Here is a 21,513-nt window from a genome sequence, read left to right on the forward strand (position 1 = left end):
AAATTTTGAAGATTAAAAAGTGTGCTGCAGTTGAAAATTCCACTCGTTGTGAGGTGTGGTCTGGTGGTCAGTAATAAGATTTTTGTTTACCACAAACTTAAAACCTATAAAAATGTGTCCTACTAAAATGTGTGATGTGCTACGCACCATAAAGCTTTCTATAGACTTTTCATTAACTTAGACCTACAAAATTCCTTTGGCTAATAAGTTAGCCCACATTGAACCCAAAGTCATTTCTTTCCTAATAAAGATAATTCCTAATTTGTGTTTATTTCTGTCTAATGAGGTAAGTCTTTATCTTAATCTTATAATAGGCCTATATGAATTATTGAATAAAGAGGTTTGGTATGTTACAATATATAATTTATTAATGAAATACAAATATAAGATAAGTTATTGGTTGAATTAACTACAGGGTAAGTTAACAATGGTAAATTTTCAAAATGGTGGGGTTTCCAAAGTGGATGATATTATTCTAGGCTTATTGGGTTGGTTTCTTCTAAAGTACTAATTAATATTTGAATATGAGCTCTTAATCTCAGGGAGGGGTGGTCGTGCCGGTTCGAATGATATATTAGGCTTCTTTAAAATGTAGATAATTTAATTTAGTTATTATTCTGAAATACTAGGTTCGTGATGCTATTAATATAATAATGTTAAATGTCCAAAGAAAGATTCCAAATGGTTTCACTGAATTTATTGAAATAAAATAGAATTTGAAGATTAAATTTGGAATAAAAGTTCAATTTGAAATATGTATATATCTTGATGAGTTGAGTTTTGGGCCTAGTAGGCTATACTGATTAAATGTCCAATGAAGATTAAATTTGTCCTTAGTTAAATAAGATGGCTGATGGTTACCAAATTTGGAGTGTCTGTCTTCTTATAAATTGGTACTCTTCAATGCACTTGTCCAATACTTTTGGATGATAAGAAATTTAAAATTTAGGTTTTACTTTGGGATTATAAATTTTAGTTTAAATCAAACACAATTTCCAATAGAATGATGTTCACACTGTGAAGAGTTGGCAGGATCTGGGGAGAGGCAATGGTAGAAGCTCAGGAAGTCCATGTCCATTGTTGAAGTGATGTACAGCTGGTTAATTTACATGAATGACACTTGCCACAGTAATTTTGATTTTCTTTGGATAATTTTGAAAAGTGATACTATATTTAAGATTTTATTACTATATTGCAATTTTCTTACAATTATATATTATTCTAAATAAATGATTATTGTTGGTTTTTGATAAGTACAGGATAGGTATGGAGAGAATTGGCATAAATATTATATTGTAACATAAAATAGCATGATGTTTCTGTGAGGTGATGGGATATTATATAACATTGAACAAAATTGGATAAAATAACACATTAACAAGGGGAACAAATTAAATAACTGATAACACATTATCAGGGGCATTAACAGACATTATGAGAGAAAATATACAAAATAAAAGAGAAATTAATGTTAATGATGAATGAATGACATGTAATATTACAAATTTATTCTAAAACAATGTAATATATGAAAGTTCTACTCAGAAATTGTGCATTCAGTTCTAAACGTCCAAACTACATACATATAATATTGTTACGTACAAAATTTTGATTTTGCATGACAATGTCCGACATTGTGGGGAAAATCGCACATTCTCTTTTAATATCTCTTTCATTAATTTATATAGGCAAGTGTTACAGTCCAAACCTTGTTCGAAGTCAGTTTCATTTGTTTCCAAAATTAAGTCTTGGTTAGCAGCACAGCGCTCTAACGATGACAAGGACCTCTAATTGCGTGTCACCGAAACGTTGAGATTGCAGGCAGCAGTACTCTACCACGAAGGAATATTAAAGCTTGGCCACCGCTATATGCAAATGCCTCAATTTCCTTTGTGACTGTGTAAAAGAGTAGTATTTTAGTTGTTCTTTAAATGGTGTATAGTAAATTATTTTCTTATATGAACTATTACATACCAAAATTGTCTTTTCTTTCTGAACAGCTCTCGTATTTTATAAAATGGGGTCCCAGTTCAGATATATTATCAGCTAAGTATGTAAAGTAATTTTTACATTTCATTATTTGATATTATATACTACATGAGGTATGTATGTTCCAGCTACTTGGGTGGGAGGTGGATACATCAATGGTACCGCAGAAGCCATCTACACACAGGGGTTGGTCTGGTGCCAGGCTCCCTTTGGATACGCCCTCAGTCTTGTCTTTGGTAAGCAAAGAACTAATTTTTTGTACTTTTCCAGTCAAATGATTCAGGGAGCTCTATATTCTTCAAATTGCATTTCTAAAGAATCAATTTTTAACCATAATGTAGAACATGCAATAATTCAATATAACATTATTATTTTATTCAATGCAAAAGGGGTTTTAATAAGTCAAAAGTAAAAAATGGACCATGTTATGTTCTACAACTAAAAACTCTTCTAAGTTTGTTCTTCATTCATGCTGGAATTCTATGACAAATTTGATCAAGACCATTGGCCGCCCGATTCTATTTGCAGGTGTTGTGTTTTTAAACTTTAACATGGATGATTAAACTTGCTTACTACAACACAACAATTAACTGTGAATATAGCTCCAGTATAAGACCCCATAAGATTTTGTAAAACCCTATACAAAACCCTATATTGGTCCAGTCAGTGTCACAATTGTCAGATCACATGGGATTTACTAGCTAGGTAACTTCCCTAACTAGGTAACTAGGTTACTTTTGGAGGGTACTTAGGTAACTAGGTAACTTCTATTGGGTTGGGTGTTAGGTAACCTCTACAAGTTATCAATCAGGATACGGACTACTGTCTTGCAGCTTGCAATATGTTTCTCTGCTGCCTACACTGTGCTCTATTGCAGTTAAGTAAGTCATTGGATGTCATCACATCTACAGTTGGACTATAGCTAAATTAACATAAGTTCTAATTTTATATAACAAAAAAAATCTTTAAGCAACAGAGTCAAAGAAAGTTTTGCACACCAATAAAATGTTATACCGTATGTCAATTCTATGTTTTTTTACATGTTTCCTGAAATAAGCATTAGATAATACATTAGAATGACTATGCATGATTATTTCATTTTCACAAGGAGTAAATAAAATCAATCAAGCAGTACCAAAACCTCCTTTTTTAACATACATCTTTAGTTGAATTACGAAATCATTAATTAACAGCTGTGTCTAAGGAATATGTTGGCCTTAGTCACTAACAAGACTACAAGATTGCGCCACTCATCCTACACTCATCTTTCACTCTTATTTGGGTTAAAATAGGCACATAGTGCTGTTCCCATCTTAATTATTGATATAATAATTGATAAAAAGGATAAGCATATAAATGACATGTTTAAAGACTATTTATATTTAATTTTCCACATTTTTGATGATAAAGCTAATATTTTTGTGGTAAATTATTTAGTACATTTAAAAACCCAAGTTTTTAAAATCGTACATTTTATTATGAAAGCTGTTGCTTGTAAGCTCTTGATTGTAGTTGTAGTTTTGTTAATTAGAGATTTGAATTAGTAATCAGATTCTTTCCCTGAACAGGCGAAACGCCACTCTCCTCAGACTTTGAGCTCAGCTTTTAATTGGAACGCTTGTTTACAAAACACACTGTTAATTAGAACACATGCATATTTATACGTTGTTTGACATTCTTTATTGCTTGTCATGTCAGTTCACAAAAATTAAGTCAAGTGTGAAATACCTTCAACATGTATGTTCATGGTAACATTTAGTACCTCCTCCCTTAGTTCCCGGTTCTCTATAACATTACTGTACCAAAGTTAAGGTAGCATACTCACTCAAAGAGCATACCCATGGTGGCAGACTACTGACGAGTTATGTTTGTGTTTCTAGGAGGCATATTCTTTGCCAACGAGATGAGGCGACAGGGCTACGTGACCATGCTGGACCCGCTACAGGACACCTTCGGCTCTCGCATGGGAGGACTGTTGTTCCTTCCAGCTTTGTGTGGAGAAGTCTTCTGGGCAGCTGGCATTCTGGCAGCTCTGGGTAGTTACACAATAATTCAGATTATTATTAGAATAGTAATTTACAACTCTGATATGACGCCAGGGTTTGTATATTAAGGCGAAGATGGCTGAAGAATGAACGAGTGTTGTACATTGGAGATGATAGCTTCACTGACTAAGATCAGCTAGCTCTTTAGCCAGCCCCTGGAAAACATAAAATCTAATAGAATTCCTATATAAGATAAATTAACTAAATTGTTAAATTATAAAGTTGTATTAAAAGCCCAATGATGAAGAACACCTGGGTTGTTGGAAACCTCTTAACGTTTTAGTGGCCACGGAGATAATATAAGGTACTAAGTGATAGTATGCAATGAAAGGTGGTGGTAAGTAGTAGCCATTTATAACCAGTGTGAAAATCTGTCTCCAATCTCACTTCAAGGCTTTTCATATCGACAAAGTTGTTGTTTTATTGTAAAATTATTGGGTTTATAATGGGTGGCCCCATGACATTTTTGTAGTTTAACATGCCAAAAACATTTAACAAAGAAGTTCCCAAATAAAAATGGGTATAAAAAAAAGGTTTTTGATATTTAGCTCTTTAAACTTATTAACGTAATATCTATATTCATTTTCTCATATTGTTACGTAAATTCTATGGTCCTACTTTTTTTCCATTTTGTTTTGTCATGAGAGCATGAAGCTCCCTGACTGCAAGCCCGGTACCTATAATTAAACATGACCGGGCCCCATGATGTAGGCCGAAACTAATGCACCAACCTTTGGCACATCATGGGAGGATGACTTAAGGTCATCAGGCTCACCGGCTGCCGAAGCAACCCTTCGGAGAGAGGGTTTCCCCTCAATCCCAACCAGGGATACCGGCTACTTGTTTAAGCGTCACTCCACCTGGGTTCCCCCAGGTACAAAACCCAGAAGGACCATAATGGAATGCCCTGACGCATTTAGTGAAAGCAACACTCGGGACCTATCCAATCCCTGACAGGCAGAGCCCGCCATCAAAGCTAGGAAGAAGGGGACCACAGCAAGCTGATGGGGGAAACCCCAACCACCTATTTACACCACTACCCGATCGAGGCCTTACCCAGTTGCTGGGAAACCAGAGGTGACCAAGGCGATAGATCCCTGAACACCCCTAGCGGGCTTGAACCCAGCACCCGATCTACTTCGTTTGCCCGTCCAGCCCAACATCACTGCCAGGCCATCAGGGTTTCCCAAAAGGAGGCAGGAATAGAAGTGGGTCCCACCCGGATGAACCTATCCACCAAAGATGGCGACACCCTTTGCTCAATTGAAGTTCCAGGGAGAACTCCCCACACTCTAGATAACCATACCTTCCGGTCTCAGAGACAGGGATTGGCTGATGGAGTGTGCCCAGCCGTTGCCCTCACACTGCAGAAAGTTACGCTCCCCTAGAGTGTCCCCGTGAGCTTACGGGTACTTGCCCGATTTCACCCCCAGGAAAGGCTACTTCCAAAGTCGAGGATATGCCACACAGAATGCTGGTCGCACAGAGCAAGCAGGCCGAAGCCCAAAGAACCATAGTCACAGGTAGATGGGAGATTGATGGCGCACTTCCACCTCTCCGAGAGCTAAACACCCTACCAACCTGGATCTATGGTCCTACTATGGTAATCATGGTATTCATTGGCTATTGTTTGTTATATGGTCCTTTGATTAATTTGAAAATAATAGTTGACTAACAACCCTGCGGCCAGATGATAGCATAATGCTATTATAGGCAGCTACTGTTATGCTCACCAGGGTTGCCACCATACTTGTAAAATTATGACAATATCGTACTTGGGGGTATGTCACACCCCCGCGCGCATGATTAAGGGTTAATTTTGCAATGTTTGAATTTATTGGAAGAAAGCTGAATTTATGTTCTAACAGGTATTGGGTAGCATATTGGGAACTTAAGAGGTTAAGCATTACAATAGGTAAATTGTTTATGTTCTGAAAAAAATGAACCGTATTTAAAGATTCCACAGTAAAAAATAAACGGTTAAAGTAATGTTAGATGTGAGTTTAAAAATTGAACTGGTAGGAGTTACCCATAAACATGCATGGCTATTTAATTACTTCTTTGTAAAATTACAGTATGGTTTAAAAAATGTTTGACCGGTAGCTTTCACTACTACTTTAACACTGTTAACCACCAATACTAACTTTTAACATATCCCTTTAGACAAAAAAATGTTGTATAACTCTTAAATAAATATGACAAATCACTATCACAATTTGACTTGATGATTTTTTTTGTTATAGGTCCCACTCTGACACTCATACACAGACGTCATCCAGCTCTTCTGTATATTCATTGGTTATTGTTTGTTATAGGTGCCACTCTGAGTGTAATCATAGACATGGACCACAGGACAAGTGTTGTCTTCAGCTCCTGCATTGCTGTGTTCTACACTCTGTTTGGAGGCTTGTACAGCGTCGCATACACAGACGTCATCCAGCTCTTCTGTATATTCATTGGGCTGGTACGAAAAATGAGTACCTACAATAGCATATTATACATGTTTAACTCTGAACAATGTTGAGCAGTGATGTGGTGGAGAGGGAACGGTTTTCCTGCTTTGCTTTTTCCAAGAATCCTATTTATTAATCCTATATAAGGCTGTTCTTTAACATGGATTCTTCTTAAACTGGAAAATGAATGTATGACTACAACACTGCTGGTGAGCTCTCACTGAGTACTGATGGTGGTGATTATTGTGTGTGTAATATTAGTACTGGTGTGTTAAATAATCATACTTTAATCTAAAACGAGTTGTTGGCCCGTGCTACGTATGGAATTGAGTAGTCCATTAAAACTTTATATAGTGTGTCTTGTGATAGAAAATATTCCCAGCTGTTGTTGGACATTGTTATTTTATTTGTTTATGTTGAATGTTTGTAATCATTATTTCATTCTCTAGATTTAACTCTTACTTATGAATTCCATTACTTGAATTGTGTTAAATAAAGCCTACTCATTCAAGGCAAACAATCTTTATTCTTCAACAATTTATTTAACACAATTCAAGTAATTGAATTCATAAGTAAGAGTTAAATCTAGAGAATGAAATAATGATTACAAACATTCAACATAAACAAATAAAATAACAATGTCCAACAACAGCTGGGAATATTTTCTATCACATTCTTCCCCGCTAATATAATTTAAAGTCTTTAAGGTGAGAAGGTAGTTTCTTCTGTCTTGAGCTTCGTCTCTGTGATTGTATTTAACACAATATCTGCAATCATGGAAAAACATTTTGCTCCAGCAAAACTTTCAATAGATCCAAACTCTTCAACAGCAGCAATGGAATGGAATCACTGGCTCAGGACATTTACAAATTTTATTGAAGTGACAGAAGCAAATGAATCTGAGAAATTGAAACTTCTAATCAACTACGTGGTGCCTTCAGTATATACTTATATCAGTGAATGTTTGAATTTTAAAGATGCAATTGGTAATCTTCAAAATCTATATTGTAAGCCAGTGAACGAAGTATTTGCTCGCCATAAGTTATCTACTCGTCAGCAACAACCAGGAGAATCAGTTGACCAATATCTAGAAGCTTTAAAGATACTCAGCAAAGACTGCAATTTTAAAGCTACTTCTGCAGAAGAAAATAGAGATGACTGCATTAGAGATGCATTTGTAAATGGTCTGATTGCTCCACACATTCGCCAGAGACTGCTAGAGAACTTTAAGCTGCCTCTTCAAGATGCTTATGAACAGGCCCGTTGTTTGGAAAGTGCACAACAACAAGCCCTCCTATATCAACCCAGCTCAAATCTCAATTCAGTTTTAAAACAAGAAAACTCAATCGTTCAAGACGATGATACAAAGAATCCAACCATAGCCGCTACTTCTGGGAGTAATAATAGATGTTTCTTCTGTGGATTCAATAGACATCCAAGAAATGACTGTCCCGCAAGAAATTCTTACTGTAAAGGTTGTGGTAAAAAGGGTCACTTTGTTAAGGTATGTAAGTCTTCCTCTCAAATAGATAAATCAAGTTTTGGTCAAAACTCAAAAATTAAACATACAACTTCATCTGTCATAAGCCACATAAGTTGTTCTTCAAGTTATCCCCTAGGTCTTTCAAAAGCTATTGTCCCAGTTAATGTAAATGGTAAAGCAGCTCAAGCCCTAATTGACACTGGTAGTACCACTAGTTTCCTGAGTAGTGACTTATAGTCTAGGCATATTAGGAAAGTTAGCAGAAAGTTTAGGTACAGTCCTAATCATTACTTTTCTTTATGTTTTTTGGGTCGCTGAACACGAATATGAGGTTTGCTGACAGATATTTTGCCCGGAACATTGATTATTTTGTGAAAAAACTAAAAATTTGGGCACTTTTTTGGTTTTTCGGGCAAATCTCGGTAAGTATAGGTTTTTGAGAAAATCCTGCTTTGTAAAATTAAAGATGACAAAATTTACTACAAGTTTCCTATATAATGTTTGTTTCTACGACGAACCGTTTCGCCACTAGAGCACACTAAAAAAGGCCAGAAGTACAAAAAATTAAAAACATTGCTAAACGCTGCCGTTTTACATTAGGTTTCCATGGAAACAACCCATGTTAAGATAATTTAAACTATTTATTCATGATAACAAACTGAAAGACACTTAAAAATACCCCCGCCACAGCAAACCTGCAGACTAAGCGAATTTCCATTTCCCTGATTGGATTTACACTAAAATTTCTCCTTAGAAATATCACATTTATTCCTTATTTAAATAAAAGTTTAACGAGTACTTAGGTTTGCTGCAACAGGGAGGGTAAAAAGGTTTTTTTTTTGTCAAATGTAATAATTTGGTATGAAATGAATATATTTTCCAAATTTGATAAGAATAACATGGATATTTTAAATTTACAGATTTTTTGGAATTTTCTCCGTAACCATTTGGCGCATAACAACGCTTTAATATACCAAATTATTTGTTTTTTTAAGCTCTACAAAGAAATCGCTAAATTTTAAGTTTTTAGGGTCAAAAATAGGAAAAACCAATTTTTACCCCATAAAACCCCCCATAAATCCCTGTTCCCATAGCCCGATCATGCTGGTTCGCGAACTCGTTCGAATAGACGTAGGTTTACAAGTTTGTCCCAATTTTCATCAAAATCGGATGATTTTTGTCGAGTTCTCGCCCTAACGGACACATATATGAATTTGAACGGATGGTGTTTTTGGTCTCTAGGGGCCTCAAAACGAAAAAAATAAATCGGTCCGGGGTCCAGGTCTTGCCATGAGTAATACGGTAATAGCTTATTCCCTATAGGGGAAATTCACTAATAAACTAACTAGTGTGTCTTCTGACCACAAAACTCAACCTGAAAGAAATACACGTCTTTTAGGATTAAATTGTGGAAAATGGAGACAATCTTTCTTTTTATAATGTTAATAACCTCATGAATAGGTTGGTTGGTAGGTTCATGTAATTCACTCTCTTCGGGTTGAAGGTTGGCATTCCATCCATTTTTTTATGGGCCCAAGATGAGAGAAAACACATCTTACACATCCTCATTTGCTTCTAAGGCTTCCTCAAGGGTCCAAGGAGGACCAAGTTTATCTTTAAATATTCTCAGCTGCTACAGTTTTCTTCTTTATAGCAAGGCAAGGAGTGGTGAGTATGTTGTGGATTAAGTTTTTCTTGGTTGATGCTTGTTTTTATGGTTGTAAGGTTGATGCTCTGGCCATAACTTTTGTGTAGTAGGAACCCACCATCAATAACATACTGCACTTGACCATGGAAGTGCTTGTTTTCAATGGGGACAGGGGCTTTAGGCCTTTAAAGATTTGATTTGGTTCTTTGTGCAAACCGTTATTATCAAACAACGAGAAAGAGTATGGACCCAGTTCGTAGGACAAGAAGTGTTTTAGTTCTTCATCAGAATTCTTAGCGATGCTGATACGTTGAAACAATGTGTTGTGGTTTACGGGTAAGAATTCTCTACTTTCATCGCGTTATTTACTATGGCAAGTGGCTGGACACGGTCTACTCGTCTGAATTTGACGTTACCAAAGTTAAAAGTTATCTACAACTCTTTTAATGTATTTCATCCTTTTTTTCTCAATCACTATAGCAGTCAACCCTGTGGCCAGCAACATCCCTGTGCTGAGAAAGTAAATGGGGGTTTTGTGGGAACGGGAAATGTTCCAGCAGTCAGTCATACATCTTGGCATAGATTTATCAAGGGTGTTTAGTTCATTATCATGAATAAATAGTTCTAATTATCGTAACATGGGTTGTTTCCATGGAAACCCAATGTAAAACCTTTGTAAAACGGTTAGGGTTATCATTTTTGGTTTTGCCCAGCATGATCGGACTATGGGAACAGGGATTTATGGGGGGTTTTATGGGGTAAAAATTGGGTTTTCCTATTTTTGACCCTATAAACTTAAAATTTAGCGATTTCTTTCCATACTATTTTGTAGAGCTTAAAAAAACAAATAATTTAGTATATTAAAGCGTTGTTATGTGCCTAAAGCCTGGTTTACACGGGTCGAGTATGTCAGACGAGTTATTCGGCCCAGTTACTAGGCCCAGTTGTTGATTTGTTCAACTCGTCCGGTACTTGACTAGACTGTCTACACGCATTCCTATTTCAATTATTTCAAACAGTGACAGTGTAGGCACAGAGAAGTAATTTTTATTATTTCACTATGGTGTAGGGTATTCTGTATACCGCAGCTTTCGAGTTAATTGTTGTTTGAGTTTAAAAATGACCATTCAAGAGTTTAATACTGAAGATAGATAATTAGATATAAAACTGAATCACCACTTAAATTCAGAGGTTGCTTAAAAGTTTTTTTTGCAAAATAACGGTGATGAAATAGACCAAAGTGAAAGGTGAAATTCTGGAAGATAAAAAGATTTGTTACAAATTACCTACTATACTGTATCTCTTTAAAATAATATATAAAGACAGCCAAAAGTTGCCTCCAAATTAAAAATTTGAAAACACCGTTTTCAATGTGTTCATTGCATAGAACACATTTTTAGGGAGTGAGCTTTCTCGACCCATTGATAAATAAAATCGGTCCAGAACTGTAGAACTGTAGATCTTGTACAACAATTTTGAAAACTGAATTCTATAAGAGTAGATTTACGAGACAATGCAACACAATACTGTGTGTGTTCAACTTGTACTTGTACAAAATCACTCGTACTGTTCATATAAACCATTGAGCATTGAGGGTGAGATAGGCCTACACTACTCACTGAACTAGCCTCAATACTGATCGTTGTATGTGATCGACTCACTCAGCGACCACAAAAAATAAATTCTGTGGTCGCTTGACTCACTTGATATCAGTACACAGGTGTTTCGCGGGCAAATCGTGGTGGTGGGGGTAGCTACTGGGCCGAGCAACTCGGTTTTCAACTAAATCACTCGACTCGCTCTCAACTGACCTCTTTTTATCAACTCGCCCGTTGCTCGACTCGCCTGCATGTCTACACCATGCGAGTTAAAGAGCGAGTGGCAACTCGCACACTGACTCGCCCGCCGTACTCGACCCGTGTAAACCAGGCTTAATGGTTATGGAGAAAATTCCAAAGATCTGTAAATGTAAAATGCCCATGTTATTCTTATGGAGACTAAGTAAACTGTTGTAGTTTGCTTGTTTATGAACATATTTAGATCAAATTTGGAAAATGTATTCATTTCATACCAAATTATTACATTTTACAAAAAACACCTTTTTACCCTCCCTGTTGCAGCAAACCTAAGTACTCGTTAAACATTTATTTAAATAGGGAATAAATGGGATATTTCTAAGGAGACATTTTAGTGTAAATCCAATCAGGGAAATGGAAATTCGCTTAGGCTGCAGGTTTGCTGTGGCGGGGGTATTTTTAAGTGTCTTTCAGTTTGTTATCATGAATAAATAGTTTAAATTATCTTAACATGGGTTGTTTCCATGGAAACCTAATGTAAAACGGCAGCGTTTAGCAATGTTTTTAATTTTTTGTACTACTGGCCTTTTTTAGTGTGCTCTCGTGGCGAAACGGTTCGTCGTAGAAACAAACATTATATAGGAAACTTGTAGTAAATTGTGTCATCTTTAATTTTACATAGCAGGATGTTTTCAAAAACCCATACTTACCGAGATTTGCCAGAAAAACCAAAAAAAGTGCCCAAATTTTAAGGTTTTCCACAAAATAACCAATGTTCCGGGCAAAATATCTGTCAGCAAACCTCATATTCGTGTTCAGCGACCCAAAAAACATAAAGAAAAGTGATGATTAGGACTGTACCTAAACTTTCCGCTAACTCCCACTTTTATTCCTAATATGCCTAGCCTATTAGTAAATCAGCTGAAAATAAAAACCTATCCTTCTAAAATCAGTCAAGTATCAATGGCGGCTTCTGAGTTAACTTCTCAAACTAAAGGTGAATGCAAAGTTAATTTGAAGATTCTTGGTAACTCATACAAAAATGTGATTTTGTGCATTTTACCCAACCTCTGTTGTGATTTGATAATAGGTCATGATTTACTCAGTCGCCATTCTAAATTAGAACTCACATTAGGCGGACCCGAATCTCCTCTTGCTATAGTATCTGTAGCTGCTGCAAATGTACCACAAGCTTCACTATTTGAGCATATTTCACATGATTGTCACCCTATTTCTGTGAAATCTCGCCGTCATACAGTAACAGATTATCAGTTTATTTCAGAAGAAATTCGCTCACTATTGCATGAAGGGGTAATAGAACCAAGTATATCTCCATGGAGAGCTCAAGCTTTTGTTACCAGCTCCGAAAACCATAAGAAGCGTATGGTAATAGACTACTCTAACACTATAAACAGATTTACAAGTCTCGATGCTTATCCAATCCCAAATCTTGAAGAAATTGTCAATAAAGTTGCTAACTATGAAGTGTTTAGTGCCATTGATTTAAAAAGCGCTTACCATCAAATACCGATCAAGGCTGAAGATAAGCCTTTTACAGCTTTTGAAGCATGTGGTCAGCTGTATCAATTTACCAGAATTCCTTTTGGGGTGACAAATGGAGTTGCTGCATTCCAGAGAGTTATTGATGGCATAATCAGGGCAGAAAATCTTAATGACACATTTGCTTATTTAGATGACATAACAGTATGTGGTAAAACACAAGAGGAGCATGATAGGAACCTAAACAGGCTGATGACCGCTGCTAGCAAGTATAACTTGACTATTAATGAAAATAAATGTTCTTTTTCAATGAAATCTATTAGTCTCCTTGGATATACAATAAGCAACAAAACCATTAAGCCAGATTCTGATCGGCTTTTACCTCTAAAGAATTTCCCCTTGCCCACAAACGCATCATCCCTAAGAAGGGCAGTAGGAATGTTTTCCCATTTCTCAAGATATGTCCCACGATTTTCTGAAAAGATTAAAGTTCTGACAACCAGCTCTTTCCCTTTATCCGCAACGGCTATAAAGGCATTTAATGAACTGAAACAAGAGATTGAAAATGCCTCAATGAGTCCCATAAATCCTGATCTACCCTTCACTGTTGAGACTGATGCATCTGACACTGTAATAGCAGCAACACTGACCCAGGAAGGAAAACCTGTAGCCTTTTTCTCAAGAGGTCTGTCTCATAGTGAACTAAAGCACAGTTCGGTTGAAAAGGAAGCATATGCAATCGTGGAGTCAGTACGAAAATGGAGACACTATTTGCTAGGCAGACATTTCAAACTAATAACAGACCAGAAGTCTGTCTCTTTCATGTTCAACTCTAAGATATCGGGGAAAATTAAGAATGACAAAATCATGAGGTGGAGACTAGAACTATCAAGCTATAGTTATGATATTGTTTATAGACCTGGTAAACTGAATGTAGCTGCTGACTCTCTATCACGAGTGTGCTCGATGAGCGACAAAATGAACAGACTTCATCAATATCATGAAAGAATGTGTCATCCTGGTGAAACTCGTATGTATCATTGGATAAGAAGCAAAAATTTACCATACTCCCTTGATGAGGTAAGAAGAATGACTGCTTCCTGTAAGGTATGTTCTGAAGTAAAACCAAGATTCTTCAAACATGATGGAAAATTAATAAAAGCAACATTACCGTTTGAACGTCTTAGCCTGGATTTTAAGGGTCCTCTTCCCTCTTCTACAAGAAATCGGTATATGCTAACAATCATTGATGAGTACTCACGATTTCCATTTGCGTACCCCTGTCCTGATATGTCCTCTTCGACTGTTATTTGCAAACTGAAACAGTTATTTTCATTGTTCGGTACTCCTAGCTACATTCACTCCGATCAGGGATCTTCTTTTCTTTCAAAAGAACTAAAGGAGTTTCTCGCTTTAAACGACATTGTTTCTAGTCGGACTACTGCTTACAACCCTCAGTGTAATGGCCAGGTTGAGAGATATAATGGTATAATCTGGAGAACAGTAGAACTTGCCCTTAAGAACTATCAACTTGACGTGACAAAGTGGGAATTAGTTCTGGATGAAGCTCTTCACTCTATCCGATCCTTGCTTTGTACTGCCACGAATTGTACGCCACATGAACGAATGTTTGGACATCCCAGAAGATCACAAAATGGTGTTTCCACACCAACCTGGTTGATGACTCCTGGAAAAGTGTTGATGAGACGTCCTATCAGAAACTCTAAGTATGAACCAATAGTGCAGGAGGTGACATTGCTGGAAGGAAACTCTGATTACGCTCATGTACGATTGCCAGATGGGTGTGAGACAACAGTGTCTACACGCAACTTAGCTCCTTGTGGAAAACAAGCTGAGAGAACAAATTTTGATGATGAATCAACACCGGAGAACCACACAATGGAACTTAATAGCGATGTAAACTTAGTAGACGAGACCCAGGATGTGTCTCATCCCGATGCAGAGGTGATAGAAGAATCTGCAACTCAAGAGCCTCTACAAACCTTAAGGACTGATGAAACACAATCACAGAGACGAAGCTCAAGACAGAAGAAACTACCTTCTCACCTTAAAGACTTTAAATTATATTAGCGGGGAAGAATGTGATAGAAAATATTCCCAGCTGTTGTTGGACATTGTTATTTTATTTGTTTATGTTGAATGTTTGTAATCATTATTTCATTCTCTAGATTTAACTCTTACTTATGAATTCCATTACTTGAATTGTGTTAAATAAAGCCTACTCATTCAAGGCAAACAATCTTTATTCTTCAACAGTGTCTATTACTAATTCCATCATAGTTAGTTAAAGCAGTTCAAAAAATATAGTAAAGAAAAAGCTTCCAAGATTAATTAAAACATGTGATCATTGTTATTTTCCCAACCTTTCCTCAAAAAGTCTAAACTGAAACCCTAAACTAAAAATTATGGCTTCGACATTCCCTAGTTCTCAAAATTATCTTTCTTTCAGCACAAAAAATCATGAAAATCCGTCAAGTGGTTGATTCAGAATCGTGAAATAAAAAACCCCTGTCACGTTTTAATATATGTATATATGATGATGATGTATTGATAAGTGTATTTGTAAGAATACAAAAATGGCTGATGATTGATTTGATTGATTGAGAATGTAATTAGAGTGTGATTTGCGTAAAAGGTTTGCATGGCTACTCTCTCAAAACTGGATTTCTATGAATCTAATCTGTAACACTACTTATAACTTGCAGTGGATGTGTGTTCCATTCGCCTGGATGAATGAACACGTTGCATCACTCTCAGTAAAGGAGGACTGGATTGGATCTATAGACTCAGAGATGTACGGCTACTATGTGGACTACGGACTTCTTCTTGTATTTGGAGGTATTCCTTGGCAGGTCAGTGATCATCTCTGATTTGCGATTTGTTCACACTTTTGTTTTGTCTTTTTTTGCGGCCCGCTATTTTTATTTTTTGGCACGTTCAGTCCGGGTTGCACAGATTCTGTGTTCGCTGGGGTTGCCAGGAAGTCCATTATGTTGGTATGTCCTCGTCCTGCAAAACTGGTGGCAAGAAACCTATGCTTTCGTTTTTGGTCTGGCTTAGTGTGTTTAAATTTCAGGCAAGGATGACCATGCTATATTGCCTGTCCTCAGGACAAATACTTGTGACATTTTACAATAGCTATTCTATGGGGGTTTGGCCTTTTTCAAATTGTAAATAAATGTATGTCACTTTGATCCTTTGCAACCCAGTAATTGACATTTCAGTCTAATTACACCACATTTGGAGAATAATTAATCATAGACAAAACCCCAGTTTGGACAGTGTCAAAAGTTCCTCTTGAGACAGATAGTTTTGACTTCAAAATGATTCTAATGATGAAACTAATTTACACTGGCATCTCAATTAATTGTCATGAAGATGTTTGTTCTTCTAAATCAAAAACTGAGTACCGGTAGCAATAAGTTAAACATAATCTTGAAATATAGATTTGAAAAACCCAGCTAAGTATACATGAGAAATTTGTTGTATTTTAGGTATACTTCCAGCGAGTGTTGTCCTCAAAGTCTGCAGGCCGGGCACAGATCTTGTCTTACGTGGCAGCGTTTGGCTGCATCATTATGGCCATTCCACCAGTTCTGATCGGAGCTATTGCTAGAAATACAGGTTGGCAAACTTAAATAGGTAGCTCATGAATTTAATTTTTTTATACATTTACTTTTACAATTGGACTGTTTATTCATTGTATTAACTTTTTTTAAATAGATACAGTTTATAAAATGTATTGGGCCGCTGTTAGGGTTTCACTTTAAAACAAATTAGTGTATGTGAGAATATTTTCAAAAGAATAGAACGAGCCCAAGGAACTATCTATCTCACAAATTCTGAACAGATGGGATGTGTAAACTTCGTATATTAACTTTCCCCCACATATTCAGTTCTTATCAGTTAGTCAATGCGAGCGGACGTCCTACCGGTTTCCTCGTTGTGAGTCAGTGTTTCGGCCTGCCTGCCCGTATCAACCTGTCGTTTGCTTGGAATATACATGTATTTCTTTTTCGTCTGCTTGAAAGGAATATAAATTTAATATTCCTATTTTTGCTTTGTAGTTTGTTTTATTTTATCGTCGTGTTGGCTCTTTTTTCCCTCAACAATGAACTGCGCTAGGTGCAACCGTGACATCGCGAACGCAAAAGACGTAATTAAGTGCGTGGACTGTGGTGCAGTGTTTCACGCGGCGTGTTGTCGCATCCGCACCGTGGCCAAGTTGAACGCGATGTCATTACGTAGTGTGTCGGCGTGGAAATGTGACGAGTGTGTACAGGACTCTACATCGACCGTCAGCAACAAGTCCGAACCTGAAGATACCAAGGTGACAGATCTGCTTGTGTCAATGAAAAAATACATGGAGCAACATTTTGAGACAATCGAGAAGCAACTGGAGACGCTTCAGACCTCACAAGAAGAATTAAAGTGCAGAATTGCTGACATCGAATCTGAAAACGTGCTTTTGAAGGCGGAATGCGAGGATGTTAAGAAAGATAACGTATTGTTGAGAGATAAGGTTAGCTGTCTGGAAAGCGAAGTAGCCGAACTGCAGCAATACTCCAGGAATCATAATTTAGAAATTAGAGGGATCCCGCCAACGAGAGAAGAGGACGTCTACAAGGTTCTACAGGCTGTAGCACGTGCCTTGGGTGTCGGTTTTAGCCGAGATTCTATCTCTGCGGCCCACAGACTCCCTACTCCGAGAGGAAAGAAGTTTTACCCCAACATCGTGGTGCAGTTCATCTCAAGGTCCATCCGTGCCTCCTGGTTAGACGCTGCCAGACAAAAGAGGATCAACACGTCAGACCTGGCTACAACACTGCCTCCTGGACCAGTCTACGTCGTCGAACATCTGACCGTGCGAAATAAAGCCATTCTGGGCCAAGCCAAAAACCATGTGAAAGAAGGACATCTCACCTACGCCTGGACCCGGGAGGGTAAAATCTTTATACGGAAGACGGCAGACTCCCGAGCTATCCGAGTGACGAACCTGGACGAGGTGGAGGAGGTCGCGGGGGCGAAGGACGGCGGCAGTGGTGAAGTTGTGAAGACAACAACAGAGACGGGACCACGCGGAACTCCGTGAAGTTGAAGTGCTGCTATAGGCCTGGACAAACTCTTTTTGGGAAACGTAAGCAGACTCGAAGCATGTCATTTTTATTACTAATATATATTTCATTTTATTTTATATGTTTATTGATTTATATAAATTATAAATTACCAACTTCCATTATTCACGTCAATAAACTCAAATATCTTTGAATAATCAACATCTAGGTCAATCTTCATACAGTAGTTATTAATTAATTTCACTCCACTAAACTTTCTGTAACTTTATTCTCGGAAAGTATGGCCAAGCCGATAGATCATTAATCTATCTTTTTATTTTACTTAAATATTTTTAAATATATATTTTTGTCTACAATCTTTTCTGCTTATCTGACATTTTTAATGATAGAGGATTAAAATTGTATTTTTATTTCACAACATGGATCCCAAAATAGTTTTTAAGAATTTAATCAATTTCTGTTGTAAAGCCAATTCATAAGTAAGATACGTATTTATGTTTGATTAAAATAAAACCGTTCCGAAGCGCAATCTGATCGCTCTTTATACAGTTTTAGATAGTTTGTTGTCATTTAGTTAAGTCTGTTGCTGGTAATGTTTCATTAATAATTAAGTTTAAGACGATTTAGTTAGTGATTTTATACCACTTTTCTTGTAAATCGGGCAGGTAGGGTTTTAATCTTCATAATATTTTTACTTTTTTCGCTGTAAGATGCAAAGCGAGGAGCTAGAAAATGTTGAAAATCTTTTAGAAGTAAATGAGTTTATTTATAATAATTTCAACAACTTTAATTTTTTCGAGGAGGTGGATTGTAATGTACAAAATAGTGTGTTGTTTCTTAATCTGAATATTAGGAGCTACAATAGGAATTTTGATGAGTTAATTGTTCTTTTAAATAATTATGATAAGAAATTTGGTATTATAGTTTTAACTGAGACTTGGACCAATGAAAGTTGTGTGCCTGTAAGTATGGATGGATATGATGTGTTTGTAAGTAAGGCTAGAAGGAATCAGAATGATGGTGTGATTGTGTATGTGAATAAATGCTTTGCTGTGAGTTGTGAGGAAGTGCGATTGTATGGTGCCACAACTATCAAATTAGACATATCGCTTGGCGGTGAGGGGCTGTCATTGTTGGCTGTTTATAGGAGCCCGTCGTCTGACCTTGAACCTTTTATCGACGATCTGGAGAGTTATCTGGATGATCGGTCCCTTTGCGGGCGGTGCTGGCTGGTTGGTGACCTCAATTGTTGCATTCTGCCTAACAATAAAAAAATATTGTGTCCCAGAGATATCTTGACGTTCTTTATACGGCAGGCTTTACACCATGTATTAATAACCCAACTCGAGTTACAGCTGATTCCAAGACCTGCATTGACCACATTTTTACCAACATAAAACATGTAAATACAGTTAAGTCAGCAATAATACACACTTCTATAACCGACCATTTTATAACTGTTGCATCGGCTGACTATAATCATTATAAGGTAACAAACAGATATTCCAACAAAAGCTTTACTTGTGTCGACTCAGAGGTCGCCCAGCGATTGTTGCGGTCACATGACTGGTCCTCGGTACTCGCTACTGAGGACGTCGATGTGGCCTGCGAGGAGTTTGTGCGACAGTTGCAGGAGATCACAAGTGCGGCTACTTCAAATAAATGTTTTTCTGCCAAAAAAACCAAATTAAAACCATGGATCACTGTTGGACTGGTTAATTCTATTCGTGTTAGGGATAAAATCAGTAAACAGTTGAAAAAACAACCTTTCAACCCGGCACTTAGATTACATTACATAAACTACAGGAACACTTTGAATACTGCAATCAAAAGTGCAAAAGAAAAATACTATAAGGATCAAATATCCGACTCATTAAATAACAAACGTCGCCTTTGGAAAAACATGATAGAAATTATGGGACTTAATAAAAAAAAGGACGATTTTCCTGTAAAACATTTTATACCAGATAACCAAACTTTAGAAGAGGACTCAATAAAAAAAATTGCTGATGCCTTTAATGACTACTACGTAGATGTAGGTGCCAACCTAGCTCGTGCTGTCCCTCAGGTTCTGGAGCCGGTAATCAACGATGACGATTTCCGGACGGATACCACTTTCCAGCTGTCGCCCGTGGGTGAGGCGGAGCTGTCAACTGTCGTTCGGGGTATGAGAGGGGAGTCTGCTCCTGGGGCTGATAACATTCCGGCAAAACTTATCAAAAATAACTTTGAAGAATTGAAATATCCACTTTTACATATCATTAATACCAGTTTTTCGCAGGGCACATTTCCAAAAATTTTAAAAGTAGGTAAAGTAGTTCCTATATTTAAGAATGGTGAAAAAATCAATTTATCAACTATCGTCCAATTACTTTGGCCAGTGTACTCGCTAAACTCATTGAAAAGTGTGTTAGAAAACAATTCGAAAACTACTTAACAAATTTTCAATTACTTTTTGATAAACAGTTTGGTTTCCGTACGGACAAAAATTTAAATGATGACCTTTTTTCTTTAACTAATAGTTTGCATGATTCTATTACTAAAAACAAAAAACCCTTGATTGTCTTTATAGATTTAGCTAAAGCCTTTGACACCGTTGACAGACGATTACTTCTTAATAAGTTGAAATGTATAGGGGTGAGAGGCGTCACTTTAAAATGGTTTGAAGATTATCTCGCCGAACGTTTCCAAATTGTCTCGATTTTAAACCAAAATAGTTCACAAAAACGAATTGATTATGGAGTTATCCAGGGTTCGACCTTGGGGCCTCTGTTATTTTTAATATACATAAATAACCTGGGCAAAATTAACTTAAACAAAGGGCAGATCTTTCTGTACGCCGACGACACGGCGCTCTTGTTCGAGGGCGACAGCTGGCTGGAGGTGTACATTAACGCCGAGCGCGGCCTTCTCACTGTCAAGCGATGGTTCGACCAGAATAAGCTAACTGTTAACTTATCAAAAACAAAATTCATGCCGATTTCACTAAGATCTGATTATGATCCTTTAGATCTAGATTTAAAATTGCATAGTTGTGGTGCCGAGATTGAATGTGACAAGTGTGAAAGTATTGAACGTGTGAATGAGTATAAGTATTTAGGGGTGATGTTTGATAGCCGGCTGAAATGGACTAGTCACATAAATCAAATTAGATGTAAACTACGTAAATTCATTTTTGTTTTTTCTAATATATCCAAAATTTTACCTCTTGATCTTTTAAAAAACATTTACCATGCATACATACAGTCTATTCTACAATTTGGGAATCTAGCGTGGGGTGGTGGCTATAAAAGTATTCTGGCCCCTATCGAAATTATTCAAAAAGCCATTATAAAAATTGCTCTACGGAAACCTCGCCGCTACCCCTCAGAATTTGTCTTTGACGAGTTCAGAGTTTTTAATCTTTCACAGCTTTATATAAGATCATTAATTATATACATTTTCAAAAACAAAAATTCTCTTTTTAAACAAACTTCTCACAACTATTCTACAAGATTTTGCTT

At 36.9% G+C, this 21,513-nt stretch overlaps 1 protein-coding gene across 1 annotated transcript in view; it reads left to right on the forward strand.

Moving 5' to 3' along the window:
* LOC128983428 (high-affinity choline transporter 1) overlaps positions 1–21,513 on the forward strand; it is a 67,689-nt gene that overhangs the window by 31,336 nt on the left and 14,840 nt on the right. The window contains exons 4-8 of the mRNA XM_054402716.1: positions 2,118–2,225; positions 3,870–4,025; positions 6,350–6,498; positions 15,641–15,787; positions 16,430–16,559. Of these exons, the coding sequence (XP_054258691.1) occupies positions 2,118–2,225; positions 3,870–4,025; positions 6,350–6,498; positions 15,641–15,787; positions 16,430–16,559 (690 nt within the window). The remainder of the gene's footprint in view (positions 1–2,117; positions 2,226–3,869; positions 4,026–6,349; positions 6,499–15,640; positions 15,788–16,429; positions 16,560–21,513) is intronic.

This window comes from Macrosteles quadrilineatus, unplaced genomic scaffold (assembly GCF_028750875.1).
Source record: "Macrosteles quadrilineatus isolate MER2022 unplaced genomic scaffold, UCM_ALF_1.0 Scaffold_1__1_contigs__length_201487025, whole genome shotgun sequence".
Lineage (NCBI taxonomy): Eukaryota > Metazoa > Arthropoda > Insecta > Hemiptera > Cicadellidae > Macrosteles > Macrosteles quadrilineatus.